The sequence below is a fragment of the Aedes aegypti genome, chromosome 2 (genome assembly GCF_002204515.2).
Source record: "Aedes aegypti strain LVP_AGWG chromosome 2, AaegL5.0 Primary Assembly, whole genome shotgun sequence".
Classification (NCBI taxonomy): Eukaryota; Metazoa; Arthropoda; class Insecta; order Diptera; family Culicidae; genus Aedes; species Aedes aegypti.
Window position 1 is genome coordinate 119,966,738 of NC_035108.1, and position 18,959 is coordinate 119,985,696.

The 18,959-nt window shown below is 41.1% G+C and overlaps 1 protein-coding gene across 1 annotated transcript; it reads right to left on the reverse strand.

Moving 5' to 3' along the window:
• Window positions 1-4,427: 4,427 nt before the first annotated feature.
• On the reverse strand, window positions 4,428-15,091 carry LOC5573418 (ATP-dependent RNA helicase dbp2). The gene is made up of 4 exons (XM_001654542.2): window positions 14,953-15,091; window positions 8,158-9,455; window positions 6,020-6,198; window positions 4,428-5,923 (listed from the first exon to the last, which is right to left on the reverse strand). Coding segments are annotated over exons 1-4 (2,100 nt in total). The 5' UTR covers window positions 14,955-15,091; the 3' UTR covers window positions 4,428-5,302.
• Between the last annotated feature and the right edge of the window lie 3,868 nt (window positions 15,092-18,959).

Below are 18,959 nucleotides of genomic sequence, written 5' to 3' on the forward strand. Positions count from 1 at the left end.
GCCCACCGCAATTTATCAGTTGTCGGTCTGTTGAGCAAGGAAAACTATATTCACACATAGTTTATAAATCAATTCCAAGCCACATGAATTTTGTGTATTTAATAAGATAAAACATAATCAATTTGGCCAATATGTTTATAACATCTAGTATTGGTTCCAATCAATATTGCGCCTACTATCGCGCGACACCTGGAAGCTCCATGCAACATACATACACACAAAGCATGTATGGCGTTGACGCTTTCTCTTCCAACAGCAGACGTCGTGACGCCAGTTGCGCGCGCTTTCTCATTTCTTGCAAACCAATGCGAGCGTCATGGGCAATTTCTCTCTCGGGTGCACAAATTGGAGTGAACCAGATTTTACCTATACAACGCCACTGTTGCTCTAGAAATGTCAATACAAATGCACATTCCTGCTGTGTCCATACACGTTATTTTCGTGCACAAGAAAGAGTGCACGGCTGAAATGAACATTCTCTGCAATACGATGGAGACGCATGGCAGTTTGTCTTGTTTGTTTCGCTGTTTTCGCTTGCTGGTTGAGCAAGACCATGGGGGGGAGAATCAAACGGTTTGTTCACTGAGGGCAATGGACCAGTTGAAGGTGAAGAAATCAAACAACATTTTCAAGCAACTACACATTATGAATGTTGGAAGTATTGAGAATTATAATATATATTTAATTTGTTAGTTTGAAATCTTTGACTGTGCAGTGCACCAAGTGCACCTTAGGACGAGACGCCACTGACATGGTACATTTGATGCGGTTGAGAATCTTTTTTGACCGCAGCTTCTTGTGGATGCCATAATAGGCCCGACTTCCACTGATGATGCGCCTCCGTATTTCACGGCTAACGTTATTGTCAGCCGTTAGCAAGGATCCAAGGTAGACGAACTCGTCGACCACCTCGAACGTATTCCCGTCTATCGTGACATTGCTACCTAGGTGAGCCCTGTCGCACTCGGCCCCACCAGCTAGCATGTACTTTGTCTTGTCGCATTCACCACCAGTTCAACTTTTGCTGCCTCGCGTTTCAAGCGGGTGTACAGGTATGAAACCTTTTTTAAATATTCGGCCGACGATGTCCATATCATCCGCGAAGCAAACAAATTGACTGGATCTCGTAATAATCGTACCCCAGCTGTTAAGCCCGGCTCTCCGCATAACACCTTCTAGCGCAATATTGAACAACAGGCACGAAAGTCCGTCACCTTGTCGTAGTCCCCGGCGGGATCCAAACGAACTGGAATGTTCGCCTGAAATCTTCACACAATTTTGCACTCCTTTCATCGTCACTCTTATCAGTCTCGTGAGCTTCCCGGGATAGCTGTTCTCGTCCATGATTTTCCATAGCCCTACGCGGTCGCAACAAATGGCCAGCATCTACGGTGCCATCTTTATGAGTTCAGCTCCGATACCATCCTTACCAGCAGCTTTGTTGTTCTTGAGCTGGTGAATGGCATCCTTAACCTCCCTTAAAGTGGGGGCTGGTTGGTTTCCATCCTCCGCAGTACCGACGAAGGCATTTCCTCCGTTGTCCCGACCTTCATTGCCTGTGCTCTCAGCGCCATTCAGGTGTTGGTCGAAGTGCTGCTTCCACCTTTCGATCACCTCACGCTCGTCCGTCAAAGTGCTCCCATCCATATCCCAGCACATCTCGGCTCGCGGTACGAAGCCGTTGCGGGATGCGTTGAGCTTGATAGAACTTGCGTGTTTCTTGAGACCAGCACAGCTGTTCCATCTCCTCACACTCCGTCTCCTGCAGGCGGCGTTTTCTTTCTCCCGAAAGAGGTGGGTCTGCTGTTGCCGTTTTCCGTCTATAACGCTCCACCACAGACAAACAGACGTAACACTTAGAACAAATCTCGATCGAAATCATAGTCACGAAGACATACACGCCCAATGCTAAAATCGGTGTGTTTGGGCGACAGGCCAACAGATGGCGGCAGTGTGTAAACGTCAAACACGAACGAAAACGACGCGAGCGCTGCAGGTGGCGGATTAGCCTCCTACAATATTTTTGAATCGACCGTTAAAAAGGTGGTCGATGGACAATGATGAGAGAGTGACGTCTGTTTGTCTGTGGCTCCACGTTCTGCCGGGTCCCTTGCTGCAGCATGGCCGCCCGCGTAGGGTTCTTTTTCTCCAGAATATACCCACATTCCTCGTCGACCCAATCGTTCCGTCGACTCCGTCCCACGTACCCGACGTTGCTCTCAGCTGCATTGGAATCATGGGTCAATATTGCTGTGTGCGTTTAAAATGCAAATATCAAATGCGGGAACACCAAATGCGGTAAGATTTTTCACAAGTCAAATTTTACTTTTCTAGGTTGGCGGTGATATGGAGAATGATTGCGAAGTATCCTTTGATTGTTTTGTGTTACCGCATTTGAAGCTCTTTCAGACAGTATTTGCACGTCAAACGCAAACAGTAATACAGTGAGAGGCAAAATAAAGTGCCCACCTTACCAGTTTTCGAATTTCTCTCATTGATTTGGTTCAAATTAAAGTTAACACACCTAAATCTTTTGTGATATTTTATTTTTGATGTTCTTTTAAAGTTGCACTTACGAAATTTTGATAAAAAAAGAATTTTACTTAAAGAAAAAGAAAATCAATTTGTATTGAAAAAAAAGTAGTGACAAAAATAAGTGCCCACTTCCTTCTTGGCCCCAGAAAAGATGATTTAAGAAAAATAAAAAGCAATTTAATAGTTAATGTGTCCTCCTTTGGCCTTAAGGACTTGCTGGAGGCTCTTCGGCATGCTTTTCACCAGGTTTTGTAGGTGTTGTGGATCTAGTTCTTCCCAGGCGCGCTCCAAGGCTTCAAAATAATTATTTTTGTTGGTAACACCAGTTTTTTCAACCCTGGCATCGAGAATCGCCCACAAATTCTCGATGGGGTTGAGGTCTGGGCTTTGTGGAGGCCATTCCAGCGGTTTAATCCGACAAGACCGGAAAAAAGACTTGGTCTTCTTTCCAGTATGCTTCGGGTCGTTGTTCTAGAGAAATATGAATTTCTCTTCAAGGCCCGTCTGGATCAGCGAAACCTCCAGATTTTCCAGCAAGATGTTAATGTAGGAATCTGCCATCATTATTCCGTCGATTTTCACGAGGTTTTCTACTCCACTCCATGAAAAACACCCCCAGACCATCACATTTCCTCCTCCATGCTTCACCGTTCCTTGGATGTGGTGCTCTGCATCACACACGAGCCCGCCGCTCTCGGTTAGACAGCTCGAGCTTCAGGAGCGCCACATCCAAGGAACGGTGACGCATGGAAGTGTGATGTGATGAAATGTGATGGTCTGGGGGTGTTTTTCATGGAGTGGAGTAGGAAGTGTCGTGAAAATCGACGGAATAATGACGGCAGATTCCTACATTAACATCTTGCTGGAAAATCTGGAGGTTTCGCTGATCCAGACGGGCCTTGAAGAGAAATTCATATTTCTCTAGAACAACGACCCGAAGCATACTGGAAAGAAGACCAAGTCTTTCTTCCGGTCTTGTCGGATTAAACCGCTGGAATGGCCTCCACAAAGCCCAGACCTCAACCCCATCGAGAATTTGTGGGCGATTCTCGATGCTAGGGTTGAAAAAACTGGTGTTACCAACAAAAATAATTATTTTGAAGCCTTGGAGCGCGCCTGGGAAGAACTAGATCCACAACACCTACAAAACCTGGTGAAAAGCATGCCGAAGAGCCTCCAGCAAGTCCTTAAGGCCAAAGGAGGACACATTAACTATTAAATTGCTTTTTATTTTTCTTAAATCATCTTTTCTGGGGCCAAGAAGGAAGTGGGCACTTATTTTTGTCACTACTTTTTTTTCAATACAAATTGATTTTCTTTTTCTTTAAGTAAAATTCTTTTTTTAATCAAAATTTCGTAAGTGCAACTTTAAAAGAACATCAAAAATAAAATATCACAAAAGATTTAGGTGTGTTAACTTTAATTTGAACCAAATCAATGAGAGAAATTCGAAAACTGGTAAGGTGGGCACTTTATTTTGCCTCTCACTGTATATTGCGGATCTTTTGAAAAATTTTCCGTCCTGCGTTAGCCGCAAAGTTGAACCACAGGCTTGACAATCATTCTATCATTAACCGTTAAGCATTGCTTTTTTAGATAAACCGACGTTGATGCCTTGGAATATCGCCGATGACTGTTGTTTTTAGCCGTTTTTCTACGCTTTCACCCTATTCTTGTTTACGTTTGAAAGCTCTTTCGATCGAAACCCGTTTAACATTCCCGTTCGAAACATGGATCCGCCGTAAACGAAAAATCAGGGTGTATATTTTTTTTAAATAGTTCACTTAGATTGTCGATTTTGTCCCACTTTTCTCCTAAATCAATCGTGAATGAACATGAATGGGCATGAAAGGATTGATATTCGGACATATTCACAGGAAAACACAAATTGCTATTCATAAGGTTATTATTTTTAATGTACCATCCATATTTCTCCAAGAAATGGCTTTTATTCCACTAAAGCACAACACTTCAGTAAAACAAATTACATGTTTCAGAGTTGTTAGTACTAGTTGCTGTAAAGAATGGGGTTAGTATGCTATTTGCAGACTAAAGAGTAGATTCAATGTGTGGATTACAGTGCTATCCGAAACGGTCTAATTCTTATCGTTATCGTAATATTTTAAAATCGAAGTACCATCAATGGGGCATTCGGTGTTGATACCATTGCTAGCTGCCCTCCACACATTTGTCTCAAGTGTTGTGTGAATTTCAAAATCTTGAAGTTTGCTTTTTTAATCAATTTATTTCCTATTATTCACACATCCAACCGCAACTTCCATTTCACATACATCTATTAAATTCACAGTAGATCTCTGCGTCAACGCAGGACAGCCTCCACACAAATTATAATAAATACAAATTTGCGAATTGGTTCTCATTCGAGTAAAGTGGAACACAGAAATGATTTCTGTTGCTTGTGTTTTTTTTTTTGTCTCGATTTGATGGACTACGTACTATCATTATCACATTTATATAATCAATCGTATCGAGGATAGTAAAAAGAGCAAATGTTAAGAATCCAACTCGCAGCTACTTGAAAGTGCAAATTCTTACATTCTTTGTTTTGGATCAGTACCTGCTAATAACAATCAATTAAATAAATAGGACGTTCTTAATCCTAGTTACTTTGTTTTCTAGGTTTGTATCATGTTCACAGGTAAAACTAATTAATCACACTTTGCTCTATGGATTAGATGGTGTCAATAAAAAAAATAATTCAATGAGATAAGAATGAAGTTCAAGGGATGATTAACTTAAAGGATGCTTAGTTTAACGCAACTGCAGGTGGAGGGAATGCAAACGTTTGTCCAGGTTGTGGCAGAGCACCGCCGAACGACGGGTACGCGGAAGGAACAGCAGGTGTACTTCTTTGATATCCGCCGAATGACGCACCGGTTGCACTTTGAGTTGGAGGAGCGGTTGTGTAAGGTTTGTATGATCCGTAACCATTGCTGGTCGGAGCACTATTTCCACTGGCAGCAGAACCGTTTTGGTAAGCCCCCTTATTATAACTGTTGCCACCGGTTGCACCAGACGGGAATGATGGAGGTGCATTGCTCGGAGCAGAGAATCGGCTAGGACGGGCTCCTGATGGTGGTCCAGATCCATTTGGAATGCGATTCTGATCACGCGATTGGTAGCCTCCGTTCTGGGCCGGTTTCGAACCGAATTTGTCACCGCCAGCATCCCCGCGAGGTCCACCGAATTTGTTGCCATTGTTCATGCCACCGAAGCGATGACCTCCATCGTTGCGCTGTCCACCGTAGCCTCCATCACGTGGTGGCCTGTTCTGCTGACCTCCGTAGCGGTTTCCGTATCTGTTGTGGCGTTGTCCATGTCTGTTCATGCCCGGTTTGGCCATTTCTGCAAGCTTGGGATTGATAACCTGCAATGGAAGCGTGACGAAAATGGCAAATTAGCTATTGCTGATGAGCGAGGAATCTGTGGGAAGAAGTAGGGAGGGGGTTTCGATGTCACTTACTTGATTGGCCTCCCGAAGTACGTTGATGAGGTCGCCGGCCTTGTTGGCATTGGAATTGGTGAACAGCGTGTATGCAGTGCCGGTATTGTTAGAACGGCCAGTTCTACCAATACGATGGACGTAATCTTCTGAATTTGACGGGTAGTCGTAATTGATTACAAACTTCACGTCTTCGACATCTGTACGGGAGCGGGGAACGGGCATTAGCATGTAACGTACATGAAGAGCGTGTTATTACAACGCAGTCGGAAAATCGGATAAAGATTTTCAAAACATCGGTAAAGTGCAACTTCCGCGACGGCAAATACGGAAGCTACGTGGGAAAACATGATTTCGCATCACAAATGGGATAATATTCAAACGTTCTTTAAAACAGATTTTACCAAGCGATCCATTTGATGAGGAATTCAGCTTCTATCCGCAAGTTATGTGATGACATTTCGGGTGTTTTTACCGATTTATTGCAATTTATATGGACGAACTACGCGATCAAAATTTTGGCTAAACCCCATCACAGTATGCTTACTAACAGATGAAACGTCTTCTTCATCAAAGTTCTTTTCTCAATGTGCCTTTGATTATTGTTCGTTTTTAGTAACTAATTAACTTAAATTCTAATAATCAAATTCACTGTCTGTTTTAATAGTACATTCTTATACGAGCTTTTGTTCAGTCAAATCAAATTTGGCCGTGAGATCATTATGGTCGAAGGAACTAAATTTTGGTAATTTTTATATTTCACTCACTTCAGGATTAATTTGCTGATTAAAACTAGTTATAGGCACTATTTTGAAGCGTTTTGACATAAGAACATCATTAACAGCACTGCCAAGTTAAGATGGTTCAATTTTTAGGAAGCGGTTTAGAAGCATGGATTTAATAGCAATGCCCTTGCAAAAGGCGCACTGTTTTGAGGTTAGGGATCATGAATTAAGCAAAAGTTAAATGAACGTAAAGCTTTGGGTTACCTGACCTACGAACACTGCGCTTTTAGTGATAATGTGAACTCAAGGGAAGGGAAGATAATGCTGTCCAAGATAAAGCTTCGTTTCACAATTCCGCTAATCGATAATGCCTATTTGTTTTTAGTTGAGTGAATGAAACATAATTTACTAGCAATAGCTTTTTTTTAGGCACAATCCCCGAAAACGCGGGAAGTTTTCCACACATGCCAGGGGTCGAGGGTCAGTGCGTTGTGAATCTGCATAATGCCGAGTATCAAGACAAGCTCATTAGGAGTGACGTGATCTGTTGCAGCACAAAGCCGAGGAATTGAGAAGAAATGCCACGTCACCGTTAGAACTTGCGGAAAAATTGCACAGTGAAACGTCTTCTCGAGCATGATGAGATTGCCGATTTGTTGAATAGCTATTGCATCGATAGATAAATCAAATACACCCTGTAATACCAACTGCCTCCATATTTGTTGTTTATGCGAAAAGCTCATGGATGGAATTACCAAGCTTTTCAGAACACATTCACCACCAGCAAACAAACTGCTAATGCTCACAAGAATAGAAATGTTTCTCAGTTTATATCTTTCCTGGTATTCACTATTATTAGAAAGAATCGAATCAATTAAAAACCTGTTTCATCCATATGCTGCGTCCATGATGCCCGAAGATGCTAACAAGCGCTGTCCTGAAAAGAAAGATTCAAGGTATGGTTAAACATTGGGACGCACATCCCTCACGTGCGCCCCATATATCAATTTCTGCAAAGAAAACGAATATATGGTCGTGAATACAGGAAATACATAAATCCATCTCTTTCTCGATCGATACGGAATGGCATCTGAATACGAACAAATACAGAAGGATTTCATCACAGGTGGTGTACTCAGAAACTGATTCTCCTCGAATTGCTAATCTCTTACAGACGATCTCGGCCAGTGAGAACAATTGACTGACAAAACTTTGTAGGCGAATAAGTATCCCAGGAATTGGTTGATTTGATGTGTCATTGGGTAACAGGAGTGGTTCTCCAACGGTGAATGCGTGAGCGAACGTGGCATATTATTAGCATACGTGAAAAAGGTCGACAAGTCTACTACAACATGTGAGTTTACCCCAGCATTCAACCGCCGACGACTCGCGAGTCGCTTGAACGGCAAACTGATCCTAGACCAGAACACTTACCAAGTCCACGGGCGGCGACGTCAGTGGCCACCAGAATACCCTGGCGTCCATTTCGGAATGCATTCAGAACGTAGTCACGTTCCTGTTGCGATTTGTCGCCATGAATTGACACAGCTCTCCAACCATTACGGTTGATGTTGCGGGTAATATCGTCCACCCGCCGTTTTGTTTCGACGAAGATAATCGTCTTAGTCTCATTCTCAGCAGAGATTTCCGTCAGAAGCTTCATGAGCTTTTGGTCCTTTTCATAGTCTTCACAGACATCCACAATTTGTAGAATGTTATGATTTGCCGACAGGTTCAGAGATCCAATGTTGATCTGAATGTAATCGTTCAAAAACTCCTCGGCCAAGTTGCGAACTTCTTTGGGCCATGTGGCGGACCACATCAGCACTTGGCGATCAGGACGAATCTGTCCCATGATCTTGCGAATTTGCGGTTCGAAGCCCATATCAAGCATGCGATCTGCTTCATCGAGCACCAGATAGGTGCAACGACGCAAGTTAGTGATTCCTCGTTCGAGGAAATCGATCAAACGGCCAGGTGTGGCAATGACAATTTCCGCACCACGTTCCAAGTCACGGATCTGCGGTCCCTTAGGGGCTCCTCCGAACACGCAGGTGTTGTTGGCGTTAATTCTCTGTCCGAAATCCGTAGCAACCTGTTGAATTTGTTGGGCCAGCTCTCGCGTTGGTGCCAATACAAGGGCAATCGGACCATCTCCCCGACGTAGCTGATCCTGATGTGTAATGTGCACCAAGGCTGGCGCAATGTAGGCCAGGGTTTTTCCCGAGCCTGTTTGAGCGATTCCAACCATGTCGCGGCCACTTAGGGCGATTGGCATACCCTGAGCCTGAATGGCCGTTGGTTTGGAGAAGCCTTGCTTGTTCGCTTCCTCCAGGATGTAGTCCGGTAGACCACCCTGTTCAAACTCCATACTGGGGCGTGGGATGTTTCTGCCCTTGAGCGTGATTTCCAGTTTGGCCAGATACCCCTTGACCTCCGTTTCCGAGAGGTTGGAAATGAACTCCGATGGTTTGTAGAAGTCCTTCTCGAAGGGGGTCAGCTCTTCGCTAGTCCACTTCAGCGTACGCAGCGTGGCACCGTTGTTAGCTTGCCGGTCGAATGTGCCGCGATTACCACCGAAACCGCCACCGCCTCCCATTCCGCCGCCCATTCCGCCACGAGATCCTCCCGAGGGGCGATCGCCACCGCGGAATCCTCCCCCGTTCATGGGGCGGCCACCACCCTGGTTGCCTCCCCTGAATCCGCCGGACGATTGTTGACGATTGCCGTACCTGGGGAAAAGGGAAAAATGGAAATTTGTGGAGGTCTCCATCAGTAACATATCAATGCAGAGCGCATGAACGAGCTAAAATACCGGAAAAGGCCCTTGCTAAACGCATTTTGCCCAAAACTAAGAATTTTAGGATATTTTGACCATTTCACTATCTGAATATGGTGATCGTATGTACATCACAGTTTTACCAATAGTTGTCATTAGGGTAGAATAAGCATAAGCATAAGCATTGATGACCGTACAATTCGTAGTTGCTACTCCGTGGTTGACCAGAATAATCGAAGTTGCACATAGAACTAAGGGCCAATTTCTTCACCTTCGCTTAAGCCGTAAACCACGTTTACCCATATGGTTAAACTAGGTTTAATGCCTAAGCGGTGGTGAAGAAACCGCTTATAAGAGATGTAACTTGGGAGTAGCTTTACATCTTCAATGTACACTTTCGAGAACTCCAAACCTTAAAAAGTCAATAATGGCACCGACCACGTCCTTACTGTCATCGGTGAAAGGAAGGAATGTTAGTGTGACATTCATTGTTACTAGAGATCGAAAGACGGAGTTGGTGGTCTGATGGCTACCGCTTCTGCTTCATAAGCAGAAGGTCATGGGTTCAATCCCTGGCCCGTCCCTTTCCTCGTACTTTGTAGTTGTGTATCTCTCACTTGCTTCTATCTTCCATTCTAAATCTATCACACTCAAACTGTTCGTTCATAGCAAACGCTAGAACCAGAGACGGACTAGAAACCGTTTCCCTAACGCTTTTATTGTTCCTCGCGCATGCCTTTCCTTATGCAAACTTCTCTGCCATGCCTTTCCCCCAATCCATACTTCCGCATGAACTGGCGTAGATGCAGTCGGAATCCACGGTCTACAGTGGGCCAGTATAAGTGCAACATCAAATCCTCCCCGTTCCCCACATTGGTCTGCATTCTGACGTGGCAGGCACCATTGTCGCCTAAAAATAAAAGATCACCAGCACTTATACACTGAGGATGCCTGTTAGTCCCAAGCAGTCATTCGGTTGGTTCCGGCGGAGCATCCACGGGCGGCCAATCAAGCTCAAGCTCATTAATTGTTACTAGAGACCGAGATAAACTCCCCAAGTAACATTAGTAGCTGAACAACAGTTTATTCAGCTGAAATAAGCTTAAAAATGGTTTCTTAAACTCTTATTCCACTTAAATGTTTGTTGGGTCTGCATCTCTATGGTTGTCATGGGAAGTAGTTTTGTTAGTGCGGAGGGATTATAGCTGCATGATCAGGATTCCATTTGGTAAGGGACGCGATGCATGCAACATCAGTTCAAAAAATCATCTATGATAAGTCGAGACTTTTAGCGTCGAAGCATTCAAACGTTATTTTAATAATGATAAAAATAAGGTATGAGGTTTTTGATGGCAGTGTACAAGAATCTATGCCGACACTTGCAGTGACGAACTGTTCATATTTTATTAAATCAATTCATTTGGGTAACTTTTCCACCATTACATTTAAAATAATAGCATGAAACGAGCTCACCAAATTGACCATCCATCCTTGATTGAGCAACTGTAGCTACCTTAATAAGAAGCAAAATAACAATCCGGCGACGTGAAAACCCAAACTCAATTGCACTCAGAACGGGTGCAAAGTAAAACAAAAAAAACTTCGGTGACGCGACGACGCAAAAAAAAAAGATTTTCCTGGTGAAGATGAACCGAAGCCAAAACTCGAACCCTCAAGAGCACAAATCTAGAGTACCAGATAACGGTTCTGCCTGAAAATCTGATCGATTGGTCACCACCAACGTGTTACTATGAAATCAAGTCCTCAGCCCAATCCGCTGTACGACTCTCTAGACTTGTGCTCCCGAAAATTTGAGGCTTGGCTTCGATGCATCTTCACCTTTTGCTTTGCTTTAAGGTGAAGTTGAATCGAAGCCAAACAAATCTGGAGAACCGAATACCCATTTGAGCTGAAAACTTAATCGATTGGTCATCACCAGCTAGTGATCAATCGATTAAGTTTTCATCTTAAACGGATGATTGGTTCTCCAGATTTGTGCTTTTAAAAATTTGAAGTTTGGCTTCGATTCATCTTCTCCTTAACGAATTATACACCCGATTCTGTTTTTGCACGGGGGATGCGTACGGTGCAAAATATGTTCATAGTTTCAAAAACCATGCAAAAAGTAACACTATTTCTCGACGTTTTATGCAAAAATAAAGTTTTGGCGAAAAAAAAAAAATTAATGGAAACATTTTTTGCACGTCCGTGTAATAAAAAATCCGTGCAAAAACAGAATCGGGTGTAAACCGATTTAGGCTAATTTTCGGCTTCGGCACTATTCGACTACTATCGGCAACCAAATTTCAATCGTCAAATAAACAGTATTTTTCTATCAAAACACACCAATGCAAACATTCATATGATTCTTTGTTTTATCAGTTTCCCGCTGACGAGATATCCGAAATTGAACAATTTCGCCATAATGTCATCAATTCAAACGAATACGCCTCAAGTTACGGCTGATTAGGAGCTGGCGAAGAAAAGGAGGTTGCCGACAATAGTCACACGGACATGAGATGTTCGAAGCGTTGCAAAAATGTTTCCAACAAGCTTTTAAAAATTCTGTTAGGGTGAATCAATGGAGGAGCAGGGCAGGACATAAATGTAAACAGAAATAACACATATGTTGTATGCAGATGGCCGAGAAAATTACAAAAGAAGTGTGGCATCGGCTTGGATTGCCGAGAATACGTAAATTCTCCTATTTCCGCTGTAGACATTTTTTTTCAAACTGCACCAGTCGTTTCACCAGCCGAATCTAATAATTTGCGGAGACGATAAAAACGTGACTGATCAATTTTCAACACAACCGTTCGCGCGCGTTGCCTACTGCGATTACTTGCATACCGGAGAATCTCCTGAATTTCCCACAATTACCTTGGATCATAAAATAATGTTTTGGTGATGGATGCGGTCTTCAACCGTATAGATGCCACTGTGGTAAGCGGTTATGTCGATTTATTCAATATGGTCCTAAAGCCCTGTCCCAATTTTAGTGCCAAACGCTTAAGTTTAGGCCAAAAACACATGTTTACTCATTTTTTTTTGTTTTTCGTTGTTTTGTGTTCAAAAAAAAAAAATTGGTAATGTTTTTTTTTTAATTTTATCACACCGACTAAGCGAACGTCAAACATGATCTTAAATGTCAAGGTTCATTTGTGGACCTAATTTTTAAATTGAAGTTTAAATTTGTAGCTGTTATTTGAGCGAGAAAAAATGCTAAAGTAGTTGCTGTAACATGCTCTTTAGTGTTATTGAATAAAAACCAGATTTCATTCAACATTTTAGGATCCTATTCTAATTTCTAACGATAGATTAAATTGATTATGTTTGATGCCATTATATTGCTGTTTGCGTTTGACGTGCAAATCCAGTCTAACTGAGCTTCAAATGCGGTAACACAAAATAACCAAAGGGTACTTAGCAACCTTGATGCATATCTCCGCCAACCTAGCAAAGAAAATCAAATTTTGACTTCGCCTTCCTTGTTGAAAATCTTACCGCATTTGGTGTTCCCGCATTTGATATTTGCATTTCAAACGCACACAGCAATAAATAAGAGAGCATACAAATGTGAATAAGGGACGAGGCAGAGAGATGATACAAATTTGAATAAGGGACGGGCCTGAGATTGAACCCACGACCTTCTGCTTGGAAAGCAGAAGCTATAGACACATTAGACTATCAACCATCAGCATTTTTTCATAAACATCCATATTCAAACGATCAAAAACATTTTGAGTTTTGACACTTCACTTTGCAAAAAAAAAAAACAATTCGACAACAGTCGAAATGGAGTTTTTAAAAAAGGGGCTTGAACAAAAGTTGTTGCAAATAAGCTAAATTATTCAAAATCACTATAAAAATGTTTGTTGTTCAACAGTTTGACCCTTAGGTCACTAATTTCGACGTTTGATGAGACAAATGAGCGCATAAATTTATTCCAATCATTATTAAGCTAATCGTACCTGTTCGGTTTAACTAGCGTTCGTAGAAAATCGATGGATCATCTGTGCTACCATAGGAAAAAGAGGGTTAAACATCACTAATAAGACGAGCAAATTTCGTACAATTCTAATAGTTTGCGTATCTTTTGACAGGCCTATTTCGTCTGCGACTTACACTTCAAGTCGAGAACTTGACACTGAAGAAGTGTGTAAGTTACAGAAGTACAAGCATTAGCCGATTAGGCCAATGTCGCGACTGTTCGTGTAACCAACATCTAGTTTGCCACGTTCTGACAGTCTGAGTACCGGGTCTATAAGTGTCAAATCAAATTTTTCAACCATAATAAAACATTCTCAACAACATGGCACTAAACAAACAATCAAAAACTTCAATAGTAAGTATTAATAAAATAATTGTATTTTATTTTGTGGTAACAGCGCCACTAGCGTTCTATTATTTATATTTCTAATGTTACAGACGAAAAAGGACTGTCACAAAAATTAGAATTTAACGAAATTTGCTCGTCTTGCAAATGACATTCAAGTATTCATATTTTCCTTTTTGTCTTTGCAAAATGAAGTGTCAAAATTCAATCAGTTATAATCTAATATATCCAAAATTTTAATTTTAATAATTAATCAAGTGAAAGCGTAGTGACTTTTGATTGAACATAACAAAATTAACTGATTCATAACTGTGGAATGATGTAAATGAAAACATAATGAGCTAAACGCTTCAAGCCATATAACGCTGTACCCATACACATTTCAATGAAACATGAACAGCTCGGCTTTGCGCACGCCATTACCTTCCAACGGCGAAAGCCACACACTATGCTTGCCTAGCAACAACTACCGTTCCAACTTCCAAGCTCATCCGGTACGAAGCCTTCTTCCCCTGCCCGGGGGCCCATATCTATGTTTATATCCACAGCTGCTCCATGCCAGAGCGCTGAGTTAGCGAAAGCACAGAAAAAAAATGCTTCATGTGCAGTGAGATGGAATCAATGCGACGTCACGTTGTTAAATAGGTACTAGTACTTTAGCAGCGTAGGTACTTGTAGAAAAGAGAAAACCGATCCAGTAAATCGTGCCTTTGTGTGAGCGGCCATCGCAACTGCACAGGCGCACTTAATTTCCCCACCCAATCGATTCGTGGAAATTTCCAGCTGAGAAAACTGGAGAATTATCCGGAACCGACAGATGCGGAAATAAAAGGACGGAAAATGAAATTTAAAATGCGTTAAAACGTTGATTCTACTGTTAGAATGCTAAAACAGCTTTACTTATATCTTTAAATGTAGGTAGAAAAAAGAACCCATCGTGAAATCGAGCCCAGGCAACGGTCGTGAACGACTCCATTTGGCAGCCATCTTGAAAAGTAGAAAATTTTCACCCGCAGCCCCAATCATCCGGAAACAAAAATCCAAAATTTCGCAAAAACTAACATTCCCCCATTACGGAAAACTATTACAAGTTACCTTAAACAGGTTTACTTACATTTTTTAGCTGGTTTTGGGAGGGTCCTTGCGGAAATTTTTCTGCAGAATTAAGCGAATAGCGGAGCGACGTGGATTTTCTGTCCAAACACTTTGGGTGATTCACTCAAACTGCACCGAGCGATGGGCGAGAATGCATCGCGAACCCTTTCGGGACGATGAGTCAAAGAGCGGCGTGAGAGCAGTGTTGCCATTTTTCTCGTCTGAATTAAAATTCACAGATTTTGTTTAATATATGTAAATATCTCGCATACTCTGAGATATCGCACTAAAAGCCATTGGTAGCCATATATGTAGATCGTTGTTTCTGAACAAAAGAAAGAATAAGCATCCAAACCAACATCACGGGCAGGTAGCTAATGATCCTTTCTTTCCCATAGCGTTGTTAAATAACATGAAAATCCTTTCAAATGCTCAGAAACAACGAGCTACACACATGGTTACCAATGGCTTTTAGGGTGAGATCAGAAGTTATGCGAGATATATATTGCAATTTTTATAAATGATTAGATCTCTCATGATGTAATTAAGAAGCTTCCAATAATGTATTTATGGCAAGGGGTGGATCACTTCTGATGCATCTGTTAAATCGAAATTATTTAAATGCATTTAAATGCACACTAAGAAAATTTTCAATTCATGGCTTGCTCCAATGTTGATTTGTTATCCTTGTCGGAATGTCAAACTCATTATTAAACAACATCAAGAAAAGCTGCTGTTCACCCAACAAATTCACCACTCCCTGTCGTAACCGGCCATGATCAGCATTCGATCTGATTGACAAAGAGCGGTGCCTCCCACATACTCATAGGCGAAACGAAGTTGCTGTTTTCTGATTCAGGCCGCAGTGAGGAAGGCTGCAAAAACCTAATACCTTCAGCGACCTGGGGAATGGACCCTTGGAAGTAGCTGCTGGCACTTCTCGGATTCATTGTCATTTTGAACTTTACTCTCCTATGCGGAATAGATATTATCCCAATCCTGTATCCACTTATGACCTAAATCCAAGTATAAAACCAGTACCATTATCTCCTGTAAGGCTGTAAGTTGGACCGCGCAGTGGCATGGTACCCAGAAGCAAATTTTACAGTTGTGCTTATTCTGCGCGGCGTGTGAGTCGAGACGAGCTACTCTCACCTCGAGTGGCGTGAGACGACTAATGTTAATCAAATGGGAGCGAGTCGACAATTGTCACCTCATTCGACTCGTGTCACCTCACACGCCGCGCAGAATAAGCACAAGTGAGAGTTGTGGTCTTGAGGACAAGGTCTGTTATTCGACGGCCCATACACAAATAGGGGCTCCTTTACCTACATTCGTGTCGTGATCTAACCCAAACGTTGCAGTGATTCAAAGTTCCGATGAAGAAATATTCATTCTGTATGAGTAACTGGAAGACGGAGAATATCAACCTTGAGCGCATATTGTTTATTTCCTGACCCCAAGATCCCCAACCAACATTACAAGAAATAAAACGAGTTTGTGAGACATATTATTTCATATTTGTTTTATTTTTTTTTTTGTCTGACTTTGATTTGAGAATCGATGCGAATCTTAGTCAAAAGCTGTAAGTTTCTTTCTCGGGAAGAAAGTTGCAAGGGTTCAGTTTAATTCTGATTAGGTGGGGCAATGCATCCCAGCAATCAATCATATATTTTTCACAGTGCATCCAACATATCTGTCCAATGATTTAAATTTTCAGCATAAACGTTTGTCTGGTTCCTTAGGTTTAGCTTCAATACATCTTAATATATTTTATCGTTTAGTATTTACAACTGTAAGCTAGCTTGATTATCTGAAATGAATAAAATTTGTGATTAGTTGAAAAAAAATCAGTGTGTGATACAACAATTTTCAAACTTCCACAGCAAACAATGACGCGTTACTACGTTACTACGGGCCAGGGCTAAGTTGATGCATATGTCGAAAAAATGCATTTAATGCAATTCGATGCACATTAGATGTGCACCGAACAAGTGATCCACCCCTTGATTTATGGTATATTTTCAAACACCAGCCAGAAAAAAAACTATCTTAAACTTCAGGAAAATTTCATGAGCGGTGGTAATTGAAAAGGGGCAGCGAAATCGAAGGCGAAATCTGAACAGGGTTTATTCAGAAATTTCATAACGCCAAAAATGGTCATTTTTGACACCTGCCCACCCCTTCGTAAGGCATTTTGTATGAATATTTCACGAATTTTGTATGAACTGTAACATCTTGAGAACACCAAACACCCCCTTTAGCGTTATGAAATTTGCTGTTAATATCAACGCTCAAAATTTGCTGACTTTTACAGGCCGACTGCGATGCAATTCGGATCGTTCTATATCACATCAACATCATGCTGTCTACTCCATCACCCGTGCATTAATGTTGATAGACTATGTCAACGTATTTTGACAGCTACTAAAGGTACGCTGCATTTTTGTTTATCTTACACAAAAATACTCACACAGATAAAATAGTTATGAAAATTCTTCAGATTTGTACTGAAATCGGAATATAAATTCAATTTATTCAATCGGATTGTTTAGGGGTATCCAGGTTTTTACATATCATGATTCTACGTTAAAAATTGAGCCAAAATCCAAAATTTCATATCCTTCCGTGCCCTGGAACTACTTTTAAAATACATTTGAAGTTAGTATGGAAATCGCTTTTGAATCATTGCTCGGCAAATGTTACTACGGGACGAGCTGTCATTATGTAAATTGAAATGCCATTGAGTCTACATATTTAAACCTTCATTAATAATCTATAACGTCGCTTAAATTTCATCATCAAAATGTCGAATTGCCATGGTCCGACATGCAGGAGCAAATTATATTCGAAGAAACCCTAAAACAGAACCATGTGAACCAGTTACGTTCCATAGATTTCCAACGATCAATGTGCAGAGAAACCGATGACTAACATTTTTGGGCTAAAACTTGAAAACAAATACCACGAATCTTTTCGTTTGTTCCAAGTACGTCTGAAAACCAGATAGTAGGACCATAGCGGAAGAAAATAAAGAAAATCCTGGATCTGAACAACTATTGAAAGTTAAATTACTCTGAACAATAAACAACACGCAAATGCACTTTGTGTTATTTATTTTATTATAACTATCTAAAATATCGAAAGGGTCGATCGAAAATCTTCCAAAAACACTCTTGTACAGCTTTAAACATTTCAGTATACTTCGCTCAAAACCGACCTCAATGTCACTCCCACTCCTTTGTATTTGGGCCCCTTATGTGAACTAGACATTTGGTCAAATTTCAGAAATTATATCGGATTCAATTCCTGCATTCCGTACAATAAGGCCTTTTTATGTACATTTAGTAAATATATTATTGTATGTAAAATAAAAAAACAAATTGCACGGCTAGTTATTTCTGAGGGAGGTAATGGGTTGGATGAGAAACATGGAAAATACTCATCATAAATAGAACAAATGCATTGAATAATCTTCCAATCGGATACGTTATAAATTATTCTGCTAAGCCATCGATATTTTGTTATCCTAAATACCTAAATTTGCTTAAATTGCATTAAAATATAACAAACGCTATGCAAATCCAGAAAAAGTTCATAACTATCTACTAATACTAATGCACAGTCGTGAATAGCATACCTTCTATAGCTGTCAATATACTTCGAGACTATGTATGGGTATCACTAATGGATTAACTTTAACCTTCAATTAAGCAAACAAAAGAGGCATTTTATCTGCACGATATTTTTGACAGTGCCGCAGATGAAATGAAACTATGTGTTGGACACTGAAAAATATTAATGGCTTGGACAATTAGGGGAACTGGGGGTAAAATGAACACTCTAAGCAATTTTCATGTTTTCTTGCTTATGAAGCTGTCAGATTCTTTTTCAATAGCTCAGAATTGAAGAAGGATGTTTATGCAATGTAACAAGTTGAAATATTGTGATCAAAATCGAATTTTATCATCATTATTATCATTTTGAAAAATTCTATCCACAGAGTCAATGTTTCAAACATGTGGG

What these genes read in the sequence shown, in the direction of transcription:
- LOC5573418 (XM_001654542.2), bottom strand. An exon ending in CGTCGCCGCCCGTGGACTTG is followed by an intron (nt 6,199 to 8,157) that starts GTAAGTGTTCTG and finishes GCTCCCGTACAG; the next exon opens with ATGTCGAAGACGTGAAGTTT. An exon ending in TACTTCGGGAGGCCAATCAA is followed by an intron (nt 5,924 to 6,019) that starts GTAAGTGACATC and finishes CTTCCATTGCAG; the next exon opens with GTTATCAATCCCAAGCTTGC.